The sequence below is a fragment of the Silene latifolia genome, chromosome 8 (assembly GCF_048544455.1).
Source record: "Silene latifolia isolate original U9 population chromosome 8, ASM4854445v1, whole genome shotgun sequence".
Lineage (NCBI taxonomy): Eukaryota > Viridiplantae > Streptophyta > Magnoliopsida > Caryophyllales > Caryophyllaceae > Silene > Silene latifolia.
In genome coordinates this window covers 34156106-34169443 of record NC_133533.1, presented here as the reverse complement: position 1 = coordinate 34169443, position 13338 = coordinate 34156106, and the positions used below count along the sequence as shown (strand labels likewise).

General features: G+C 36.7%; 1 protein-coding gene across 1 annotated transcript; it reads right to left on the bottom strand.

Moving 5' to 3' along the window:
* Positions 1-12634: 12634 nt before the first annotated feature.
* LOC141595016 (secreted RxLR effector protein 78-like) lies at positions 12635-13069 on the bottom strand. Its single transcript, XM_074414991.1, has one exon. The coding sequence runs from the start codon at positions 13067-13069 to the stop codon at positions 12635-12637; it is 435 nt and encodes a 144-aa protein (XP_074271092.1).
* Between the last annotated feature and the right edge of the window lie 269 nt (positions 13070-13338).

The following is a 13338-nucleotide window of genomic DNA, read 5'->3' as shown; positions in this document are numbered from 1 at the left end:
TTCGAATAACCTCTTACTTAACCAAGTATCTTTCCAAAACTTCTCATTTCTCTTTCTGGACTTGAAAGATTTGGGATTCTCATAAATCCTCATATGCGTTCGGATTTTCTACAATATGTGCAACCTCTTGACACACAATAGAACATTCCGTCAAACACTGAAATCGGTCATCGGATTCTACCTGAGAATTCATGACGTTTCTATTTTGGCTCACCAAGTCCATCATCATGCTCTTATAATTGGACATGTACATGATTATTCTAATGGCAGAAACATTAGTTACTAATAATCATGAGATCAACCGTTCTCAGGTTTAATGAACTACCATGACTGCTAATGGTAATCCCATTTTCATTCATACGAATAACCTATGTATGTTGATATGATGTGTATCTCTTAATACTAATCCAACATCCCTGATGTAATTGGATTCATCATTGTCCATTTTCATCCAGAATTGAAAACTCAAAAGCTTCTTTATGAAAGAAGGTATTAGCTCGTCATTCTTTAATGAGTAATGGGTTTTATACATTCAAGGATGATAGCTCCCACTAAATTCCATGTCTTCACATGAGAATATCCTAACTCCCACTCAATTCAACATATTTCGAAATTGATTTCTCAATCAAAATTTGTCAAGAATATAAATATAAATTGCCTTGCCAAGTTACTAGGATAAAACCATATATGTTCCCATCATATCCTTTCAAAATGCCTATTTTAAAGTGGTCTCATCTTAACCTTACGAAAAGAGATTTTAATTCTCTAATACACTCATATCATAATGATGTGTAGCAATGTCATTATTCAAATACAAATAATATTTAGAATACGTCCTTCGCAAATACCCTTTTGGAAGGAGATTTAACCATTTCATAGGGAGGTTAAGCAATGACACTTGTATGGTTAATGCGTTGGCTTATTGAAGATATCGGAATATCAATCTTTGCAACTTAATCTTGATTATGACTAGTATGTTACTTTGATTCATTTAGGCTCTTAAGTAAAACTCATGATTGAAACTATTGGTCAAATGCTTCATAAACATAGTCAAAAACTCGTTAAGACTTTATATTAGTCATTTTTCTTCCAAAACTTTCTTTTGGTCTCCTCGTGTAGTTATCTTGAGAATATACTCTTATTATTACTACACTTGGTCTCTTTAGTCATATAGAACTCACTTGAGACCATAGATCTCATCTATTCAGCATATTATGTAAATAGATATACCTTTATTCAACTCATTCTCTCTTGTGTAGATCTTCATATACACAAGTACACAATTATTTTGCCTACACAATTTTATCTTGCCTTGTGTGTTGTGTCCTCATTTTTCTCCCACTCTATCTTTAGAATAAATACACTATAGATTCAAAGATAGCATATGAGACACAAATTAATGATGTTGAATTTTAAGGAGAACTATCTCATAGATAGACTAATTGATTTTATATGTGTACTTGGTGATCGACATACCTTTAAGAGAGTTCATAGACTCAAAATCACTCTATAAATGATCATACACAAGCCTTAAGCATGTGGACATATAATGAAACCCGTCATTATTATTGTCTATTGGATCACTTTTAAGTGAATAATCTTATGTTTCAAAACGCAAGCATTTAAAGATGAAATTTTAGAACATAAAGGATAAATGATAAAACGGGTGACTTGGGTTGCAAACCAAGTCACTATCATCCAAAATACAAACCATTATCCAAAATACCTTTCCATGTCGAACACGGAAACTTAAAGTTCTAAAAATTCAAAACATAACTTAAAATAAGACAATGAAAAACAAAGCTCCATAAAAGCTATCCTTAGCTTCTTCATGGTTTCTTATGCTTGCTTTTCTTTTCCTTTGTCTTTGCTTGGTGGAGGCCCTATTTACAATAAAAAGGAAGATACATTATCACAACTTTGCATCATAATACCATAGTTGAATTAGAAACATAAAAGAAGGTTAGTCATTTACCTACCGGAGTGATCTTTCACTTTGATATCACCAAGATATTTGGAACAATTCCTCTTCCAATGTCCCATGCCATTACAATAATGGCATTTGTCAAGAGGACCCTTCTTGACTTTGGATGTGCTAGCTTCACAAGACTTAGCTTTGGTGAATGTGGGAGCTTGCTTTTTACCCTTTCTCCCATTCTTCTTGAACTTCCCCTTACTCTTTGTGCTTATGTTAAGCACATCCTTGGGAGGGTTCACATTTAACCCCATGTCCCTCTCGGCTTGCACAAGTAACTTGTGCAACTCCTCAAGAGACACATCCTTGTCTTGCATGTTGAAATTCACCCGGAATTGCACATACGCCTTAACCTTAGACAAGGAGTGTAGAATCCTATCTACAATGAGTTCTTTGGGGATTTCAACCTTTTGAATTTTCAAGGTCTCGACAAGCTCCATGAGTTTGAACACATGAGGGCTAACCTTTTGGCCCTCTTTGAAGTCGAGATCAAAGAATGCCGCGGCCGCCTCATATTGGACGATCCGCGGAGTTTGTGAAAACATGGTCACAAGCTTGGAGTAAATCTCATTAGCATTTCCCATTTTGAAGGCTCTCCTTTGGAGTTCCGCCTCCATCGCAAATATTAAGACATTTTTCATTGCGGCGGACTCCTTTTGGTAAGCCTCATAGGCTTCCCTAGTGGCCGCGGTGGACCTAGTGGAGGGCTCGGGTGGAGAGGCCTCGGTAAGGTAACGAAGCTTGTCGTCACCCTCGGCGGCTAATTTGAGTTGGGCATCCCACTCGGAGAAATTTGACCCATTCTTTTCAAGTTTACATCGATCCATAAAGGATCGGAGCCAAGATGAAGTAGCGAGTGGTGTAGCATTAGGAGTTGGTGTTGCCATTTGTTATGAATAAGAAGTGGTCTACAAAACAAAATATAAGGAGTAAAACAATTGTCGTTTTAATAATACTCGTAAAAAAAGTATGATTTAAACAAGTTTTAAGCATTTTTCTAGTGACCTCTACCCAACTAGATAAATGATTCCAAGACCCAAATTCATATCGACTTAGGCACGGGGTAGCCGATGCAACCTTTATCAATATAACTCGGTGGATTAACCTTTTAATCGATTCTACTTTTAGAACTCTTGGTCGATAAAATTACTCTAATGTTTATCTATAGCCCAAAACACATCAACAAGGGCACGGGGTAGCCGATGCAACCCTTATCAATTACTTTTGTTGAGTTCAATCCAAATTTCGAATAAATGTGTCCATTATCCAAACCCACATCAACTTGGGCACGGGGTAGCCGATACATCCCTTATCAACATGAATTCGGTGGATTAGACATTTATCACCCACTTCCCCTACGTAACAAGGTTTGTACCCCGGGGTAGCCGAGTGCACTCCCTCGCGAAATAGGTTTTCATGGTTTCTACTATTTGGTAAGGCTATGTCTCAATTGTTTGTTTTAGCGAGAGGTCATGTCAATTTATTATCTATCACGTTTTAAGTGAACTAAAGCGGTGAACTACGATAATTCTAATTGACACGGTCGATAAACTCGATAAAAAGACAATGCATGTTTAGTTATGGCGATTTAGCGATGCATGTGACATAAAATAAAATGCAAGCATAAAGATAAATAAATCCTAGTATGGCCTTTCCTAAAATAGAAAAACTATTAATCTATTACATATTCGGAAACCAACTCCATTGGTCCCTTGAACTTCGGTTGTTGCACGCATCTCGAGGTAACACCGTCTTTATGTATCGCCATTCTTGAAGAAATCCGTCTTTTGGAACTCCGGAATGAATAAAATTACATAATAAATTACATAATTTCCTATTATACATTTGTAACTAAAATAAAATAAATCTATTAAATATTACAAAACGGTGATACGAGATCACAATAAAAATTACAACCGAATCGATATTCCCATACATTTCGGGAAATACCAATTAAAATCTAAGGCCATACTAAGTAAAATTACATAATTCAAAATTACATAAATTAAAATTATGACAATCATAAGAAAATGCAGCATTATAATATCTATAAACATGCACAATTTTTATGCTAAATCGCCTTTTAATTAGCCAATATCGTATATTACTCGGTTTTTACGGATTTGCGTGATTTCAACATTTTATAATCACAAAAATACATAAACTCATATTTATGCATAAGTTAATTACCCTAACCTCTTAGGACTCAAAATATAGTCTCCACTAGTAATTTGACCATAATTAACTTTTATTTACAAAAATTGTTCATAAATGGACCAAAATTACAAAAATAAGCTATTAAACTTCAAATAAATCCAAAAATTTCAAATAAATTCAAAATTTGAAATTTAAATTCATGAACATTCTGGAAAAAATTCCATGTCACTCATAATGTTCAAAATCTTAGGTTAAAAATTTCGAAATTTTTCTGGAAAAACAATGTTGCGGTTTATCGATATTTAATAAAATAATCATAAAAACATGGAAAAATTATTTTCATTAACTTTTCAATTTTAGATCTGAGAAATATAATAAAATGCAACATTAGACGTTTTTCCTTAGTCATAGGTTATGTTTTATTAATTTTCAACTAATAATGTCACTATTTATGCCATTTTTCTTCAAAAATTCATAAATCATGCTAAAAGACTTCTTTATAGCCAATTATTTTACACACATCTTGTAAAATTGCATGTGACAACATATTAATTTACTATTACCAGATTCGAAATTTAACTCATATTAACCTATTTTTCTCTTAAATCCGAATTAAATAGTGAAAAAATCATTTTTCGAGCATAACAAGTGCAAAAATTATGAAAATTTACAGGTTATCTCAAAATAATATATGTAACAACATATCCAAAAACCAAGTGAAAATTCGAAGTATAGCTAATTTTCGACCAAAAATGACATTTTTACTCATAAAATCACATTTAAATGTCATTATTATTAAATATGAACAATAAAAATCCGAAAAATTAACCAAAATATCCTAAAACACTTTAGGACCAGAAATATTAACATGCATGTAATTATTTCGTGATATATCATAATAACACAAATTTTACAAGTTTTATTTTGTTATTCATATAACTCGGAAAAACTTTTAACCAATTTGCATGCAAACAACCGTGGCTCTGATACCGATTGAAGGAAATGTAGATCTATATACATATTTAACATACTCATATATGTTTAATTAATTTGTCATAAATTAAAACGGATCTTATGCATGCAAACAATAAAATGAATAGAGGAGAAATCATGTCCTTACATGGTAAATTTCGGCTATTAGGGCACAAGAGAGATCACCTTTCTCTTCTTGTTCTTGAGCTTATTCCAATGGAAGAACAAAGATCTAAGAGTAAGATCTCTCCCTATGTATTATACCCAAGGCTCCTCTTAATTTAATTAATATTACAAAACTAGTATAATATTAATTATAGTAGAAAATTGAACCAAAAATATTTATAAACACTTAAGTATTTTCGGTTTTGATGAGAGATAAAGAGAGGATTTTATTTCTCTAGAAAACTTGTATTTTGGATGAATGAGTAGAATGAATATTACTAAACTCTTTTAGTGTAATAATAGGTAAAATTATATGAAAAACCAATGATGGTTTTTCACATAAAAACCGGGTGGAAGGGGGACTTTTAGGGGAGCCAATGCATGAACAATTTTGTCTTCACAAGAAAATTAGAGTTGCATGGCTAGGATGTAGGTAATCATTGTGTTCTTATAATAAATTAACCAAGCACAATATTAGCTACCACTACCCCTTCATTTCGGCATTCATGGATTAACAAGTGATCCATTTTATTTTTGTCAATTGTAAATATGTCACATGTCACATGTGACATATATATTTGTTATGTATTTTTAACATATTAAAAATCAACGTATTAATAAAATACGTCACATACAAAAATTGACTTAGTAATTTCATAATTACTTATGCCAAAAATTTTACCAATTTATAAATCAACTCGATTGTATTTATAACAATTCATTCAATTTAATTGTTACATTAAACAATCTATTTCATCCGAGTAATTATACAATTTAATTACTCAGACCGTATCTCATTTAATCACATTTCAATATGATACGTAAATTTTACTTCCAAAATCGTCCGTCAATTTTCAAGTAATTTAATTAACTCGTAACATTATACGATTAATTAAATAATCAATTAAGAGTGTTGCCCTTTAGGTATGACCTAGGGGTCAATCGATCACCACCGTCACACGACAAGTAATGTCAAACTCTAGTCACCAATCATTACCGATATATGTTGACCAGTTGACAGTAACAATATTACTTCCCAATTGTATTCATTTTAATGAGACTTAAACATGTGATCATCATGATCAACAGTCGTGATCGCATTATTGTCGGAGGACACATATTCCAACAGTTGGAAGCCAATACTTCTTGGTATGCCGACATAACCAACTACCTAGTTGGAAGAGAATTGCCACCCAACCTTTCATATCAACAAAGGAAGAAGTTCTTACATGATGCCAAGTTCTTCCTATGAGATGATCCACATTTGTTCAAACATTGCTCCGATGGGCTATTCCTGAGATATATCCCACATTGGGATGTGAAAGGGGTGCTAGAAGGATGCCATTATTCTCCTTATGGTGGTCATCATGGACCATCCAAGACCGTTGCAAAGGTGTTGAAATCCGGCTTCTATTGGCCAACTATGTTCCAAGATGCTAAGAATTTCGTGATGGCTTGTGATGCTTGCTAAAGGACGGGCTCCATATCAAGGAGGCACTAGATACCTCTAAATGGTATCTTGGAAGTAGAGGTGTTCGATGTTTAGGGCATAGATTAGCAAGGACCGTTTCCTTCCTCAAAAGGGAATCGGTATATTTTGGTTGACGTTGATTATGTCTCTAAATGGGTAGAGGCAATTGCTACTCCAACCAATGATGCTCGCACCGTAATCAACCTATTCAAGAAGATCATATTTCCAAGGTTCGGTGTTCCAAGAGCAATCATTAGTGATCGTGGTACTCATTTTGGTGAGAAACAACTTGATGCTTTGTTGGAAAAATATGGAGTCTATCATAGAAGAGGCTTGGCTTACCACCCAAAAACTAGTGGCCAAGTGGAGGTTTCCAACCGTGAGATCAAATCCATACTTGAGAAAGTTGTTGCCAAATCACGAAAATATTGGAGTATGAAGCTCGATGACACCCTATGGGCCTACCGTACCGCGTTTAAGACACCTATTCGTACCTCGCCATATAGTTTGGTCTATGGAAAGGCGTGCCATCTTCCCGTTGAGATGGAACAAAAGGCTTTTTGGGCAAATAAGGAGCTTAACATGGACCCGAAATTGAGTGGCGAAAAGCGGTTATTGCAACTTAATGAACTCGATGAATTCCGCTTGCAAGCTTATGAGAGCTCCCGTCTCTATAAGGAGAAAACAAAAAGATGGCATGACAAGAAGATCTTGAACAAGGAATTTTAAATTGGTGATAAGGTCTTGCTATTCAATTCCTGTTACAAGCTATTTCCGGGAAAGTTACGATCACGGTGGACCGGTCCATATACCGTCACAAATGTCAACAAGTTCGGTTCCGTTGAAGTGATGACCACTAAGGGCGAAAAATTCAAAGCAAACGGTCATCGTTTGAAGCTCTACCATGAGAATGTGATCGTTGGTGTGAGAGAGGAAAGACCGTTCAACCTCTACCAAAGAAAGCTTAAACCGACTCAAGCTTTTTCGTCGTGCGGGACGTTAAACCAGCGCTTCTTGGGAGGCAACTCAAGCTTTTTATTGCTTTTATTTATTTTTGTTTTTAATTTTCTGCAATTTATTGTTTTTCATAGATTAGTAATAAAATACTCGACTTGACGATGTTTCTTTTTGTGATTTTTAGGTAAAAATGAAGAAAGGAGAATTTTGAGTGAATTCGACACGCTTCCCCATGCAAGAACCCCGTTCGGGGACGTGGTTTTCGAAAAAAGAGAAAAGAATTAAAATCCATAGGCAAGCAAGTTAAATACGGGATTTAGCAGTCAACCCCGATCGGAGTTGGTGGCCCCGATCGGGGTCGTGGTTCTATGGTTATTATTCGCTGCTTTTTACGGGTAACTAAAAAAAAAATTCTTTCATTCACTTGCAAACCCGACGGTACTCTCCTCTTCTCTATCTCCATTATTTTCTTCAATCCTCCACCTAAAATCACAAGAAAACATCAATTTCTTCATTGATTTGCAAGATTCAATCACCCATTAACATCAATTGGTAAGTTTTCTTCTCTTTTCTCTTTTCATACATCCATTTCAATCAATTAATTGGATTATGCAAACCCTAACTCAATTTGGGGGAATTCGATTTTGTGCTTTTTAGTGCTAGAAATTGGTTGTAGAATGCTTATTACATGTTTGTAGTGTGAATTAGTTCACTAATTCATACTATTATGCCTATTAGGATGAATTTTGGTTTGCCTTAAGATGAATTTTTGTCTTAAATTTCAGAAAAATGGCACCAAGAAGACCTCCTACCCAAGGTGCTTCTAAGATAAGGAGAGGTGCGGCGGAATCCTCCCATGCTGCGGAGGATGTGCAAATGGATGAAGTCCCGGAGTGGCAAGACCCGGATTTTCCGGGTGTGATCTTCAATTCACAAGCTCAATGCAACAATTGGGTCATCTTGAAGAGCAAAGGTATGAAACCAACAAAATTTATCAACCAAGCTTCTTTAAACAACATTGGAATTGAGAAAAATGTGAAAGCTTTGTTTAAAAATCTCGGTATGAAGCATTGTTATACAATGAATTATAAGACCTTTCCCGAGCTCACCCTTGAGTTCTTGAGCTCTTTCGAGTTTCATAGGTCTAGGAAACCCGGTTTTATTGTTTTAGTTACCTTTCGCTTGTTTAACGAAGACCATTGGATGGACTTAGTGGACTTTGCTGCTATCTTTCAATTGCCTCACAAGGACTTACCCACCGAATCACCCGATGATTATAACCCCGATTTGACTTGGAATGCCATTTCTCACTTTCCCTTTCCGGGTTGGGATCATACCCCTCATCAATTTATTCATTACCCCGACATAAGGATTTGGCAAAGGTTTATGGGATGGACCTTTTTTTGGGAGAAATGAACCTCACTCGGTGAGGAAGATTGAGGTAGAGATTTTGGGTGCTTTCTTGAATGTTAACGGTGATGAGAAGTGGGGAATCAATATCCCCTACCACTTTGCGGTCCACTTGACCAAACAATGTAATGTCAAGAATAGTTGTATTATCTTAGGAGGTTTGGTCACTAAGATTTCACACCACTTATGTAGGTTTAACCAAGAGAATACCAATTTGAGACCATTGCTTGAGTCTAGGGAAAAGGGAGTTGGGCTTGATTATGAATATTTTGTTTCTTGTAATTGGTTTAGGGATGCTTACCCTAACATGGTTTGAAAGATATGTAGGAAAGACTCCATTAGTCTACCCGAAGAAAAGAAAGAAATTAAGGCTTTGGTTCAAACTAAACCTCATCGTGGAAGTGACCCATTTACTAGACCTACCTACCATTTAGACCTAAGAGGTGAGCCGCCTACCACCGTTGAGAGGCGTGCGGGAGGTCAACCCTCTCAAGCACGTCACTCCACCTCTATCATTGAGTCACCCTCTAGCATAGAAATAATGAATATGATACGGGAAATGAACTTAGGTGTAAATCAAATTCGTGATGACCAACGACTTGCATTGCATCCTATTTATGATCATTTTGCTAGGCAAAGAGTTGTCCAACCCGAGGGGGTACACCCTTCATTCTATACTTATCCTCTGGGTGGATTTCCTCCTCCTTCCCCTATTCCCCCTCCCCCTCCTAACGATGATGCAGGTCCATTTGCTACATATGAACCCGGTCCGGATTTTTGTGGTTCGGATTATGGTGTTGAGGCTTTGCAAGGAGGCTATGGTGGATATGGTGGCTATGGTGGATATGGTGGGATTAGTAGCTATGGTGAGGGTCTTGGTAGTGGCCAAGATGTTGGTGAGTATGTCACTCCTCTTCAAGAGGATGATTCAAGTGGAAGTGGCCACCAAGGTGAATCAAGTGGTAGTGGTAAGAAGAAGAAGAAAGGGAGGAAGGGGTTAAATTTTTGGCCCTTTTCTTAGTTGATTGATGAATAAATCCCACGAATTCATGCTAGCTTGGGGGGGGGCAGCAAGTTGAGTAAGTTTTTAATTGCATAGAATTTTAGTTTAGGTGTTGCAACCCATTAAACATAACCTCTAGTCCTTCTTGTTTTGTGCTTTGAGCCATTTTTATGGTTTGATTGGGTAATTTGAATTGTTGGCACATTGAGGACAATGTGATATTTAGCTTGGGGGAAGATTGCATTTGCATATAGTGTAGTTTGCATGTAGTGTAGAAAATTTGAAAATTTTTGAGAGACATTTTTGCTTTGTGCTTGCTTGTAGCCTACTTTCCTCTTTGCTTATCCTAATAATGGCTTGTTGCTAATGATTTATTCTTTCATGATAGGATATTAGCTACATAGGGATGTCTTGACATAGTAGGTGGGGGATGGAGAATTAACCGAATAGGCTTGATCTTGACTTTTGGCAAGCTACAAAATGGTAAGGTAGAGCCTCTTTTTGACCGATGCATCCATATCCGGTCTCTCTTAGGTGAGTGTAGGTGTCTCCTTATAATGTGTGTTTCATCAAAACGCACGAGTATGGTTCTCATGTCATCTCTTGGTAAGCATGCATTCATTTGTTATAGCATTTTTGAGCCATTCACATGATATTTTAGCCTTTTTGACCCCTTCACAAAATTTATCCCTAGCTACATCATTGAAATTGCCTACCCTTGTTGAGCTAGTAGCTTAGTTGGATAATGGTTGGGTGCTCATTGTGATATGATTTATTGTTGGATGTCATGTGAGCTTGGTCTTAATGCTTAAAGAAAGAAGAAAAAAAATGAAAAAATTGAAGATTTTAAATGAGAAAAAAATGAGAATGAAAAATGAAAAAAAGAAAAGAAAAAGCGTGAAAAAAAAAGGAAGTATGCATTGAAAAGAAAAAATAGAGAAGAAGAAAAGATGTGAGAAATTCTCAAGCATTATTCATATTATTTTGGAGAATTTTCTTATGGTTTGAATTGAAATTTGGGTTAGAATTGGGATTGAGCATCCTTGCATTTTGGTAGTTGCTAGCTTGACTTATTTTTTTTTTTTGGGAAAAGGTAAGTTATATATTAATGCCAATTTTCCAACATACACATACACATGTTACACCCCCATCATATTACACGACTTAAGCAATTATCAATCCAAACTCTAGCTAAATTACTCTTAATCAGCTCATTTTTGCTTCTAACTCTAGCTAACAAATCCATTCTAACACTCATAAAAACTCTCTCAGGCTGAGGAACAAACTGATCTACCCGACTCCGATTTCTAGCATGCCAAATGTGATACATCATGCTTGCAATAGCAGCTCCAATAATTTGCTTTATGAGGAGTGACTTCATCTTCTTTTGCACCCACCAAAGGAGCACTGAATTCACAGGTACATCCACTTGTAACCAATTACTCAGCAACGCCAGACATTTCCTACCAAACAAACACTCTAAGTACAGATGCTCAATGCTTTCCTCATCAACACCACATAGGAAACACCTATTCCCCTGGATGATCTTCATTTTGAACATACGGTCCTGAGTCAGTAATCTGTTCTGAGCAGTAAGCCAGATGAAGAAAGAATGCTTAGGCAAAAGCACCCTATTACTCACCCATGGATGCCACTCAACAGGCACCCCCTCATCAACTAACCAAGAATAGCCTAACTTGATGCTGTATTGAGGATTCTGTGCTCTCCATTGCTCATTAAACAAAAACGGTTGCAACAGATTTTTCACCCAACAAATCTTACGCCATGCCCAGCTAGAGGACAAAGAAGGAGTATAATCTTGCCATACATGCTGCTTTATATAAATGGCATGGACCCAACGGACCCAAAGGTGATCAGCCTTAGCTTCAATCCACCAGACATACTTCCCAATAGCTGCAATGTTCCAGCTATGGAGTTGTCTAAGTCCTAGTCCACCATTCTTCCTAGGCTTACACAGCTTGTTCCAAGCCACCAGTGCGGGGCTTTCCTTTGCCTCATTGCCATGCCATAGGAAAGCTCTACATAGAGCATCAATCTTGTTAAGCACAGCCTTTGGGATGATAAAGATACGTGACCAATAATTGTGCAAGGTGTTGAGGACTGCTTTGATAAGAATGAGTGTCCCTGCATATGAAAGTTTCTTGCTTCCCACAGCCCTAATTCTCTCAGTCACCTTATCAACCTGCTGCAGGCAATCCATAATCCCCAAACACTTGGGGATAATATTTACCCCCAAATATCTAAAAGGGATAGCACCTCTTTTCATACCAGTAGCATGTTCAATCTGATCCATAAAACTTTCAGGGATGCCATTCCCATACAGATTAGATTTCCCTTCGTTCATCTTCAATCCTGAGGCTCTGGAGAAAGTCTCAAAGGCTCTTAACACCAGTGTTAGAGAAGTCATGTCTCCTCTGCAAAATACCACCAGGTCGTCAGCAAAACACAAGTGAGTGAGGCCAACTCTAGCACAAAGAGGATGATATTTAAACCCCTTAACTCTCTAAATCCCCTCCAACAGACGACTTAAGTATTCCAGGCAGATTGTAAAGAAGAGAGGGGACAATGGGTCACCTTGTCTTAGCCCTCTTTTGCCTTGAAAGTAACCAAAAGTCTCACCATTTACAGCAAGCGAGTAAGAGGTAGAACTAACACATTCCATAATCAGGTTAGTCAAACTCACAGGGAACCCCAAGCACTCTAGCATCCTTTTGAGGAACTCCCACTCAACAGAATCGTATGCTTTTTGAAGATCAATCTTTAGCATGATTCTAGGAGAGCAAGTTTTCCTTTTATAAAGCATGATTAGGTCTTGGCATATCAGAATATTACCAACGATATCCCTGCCTTGAATAAAAGCACTATGTGCAGGATTGATGATCTCAGGAAGTATGCCTGCCAATCTGTTGCAGAGCACTTTAGCCAAACATTTGTACATAGTGGAACAGCATGCTATGGGACGAAACTGTAGCACACTTTCAGGGTTATCAATTTTGGGGATCAAAGTCAAGATAGTATTATCAATTTTGGGGATCAGGGTTATCAATTTTGCTAGCTTGACTTAGCTCCACATTACCATAACTCTTTTGTTCCCCTTTCTTACCCATGTTTATTTGCCTTCTTCCTACCCATTTGGCTTCTTTATCATGCTTACATTTGATTGTCTTTGCTTGCTAGTTTCGACATGTTTACCATATTAGATTGCGG

Excerpts from the sequence above, each read along its gene's own strand:
- LOC141595016 (XM_074414991.1), bottom strand. The coding sequence starts at position 13,069 with ATGTACAAATGTTTGGCTAAAGTGCTCTGCAACAGATTGGCAGGCATA.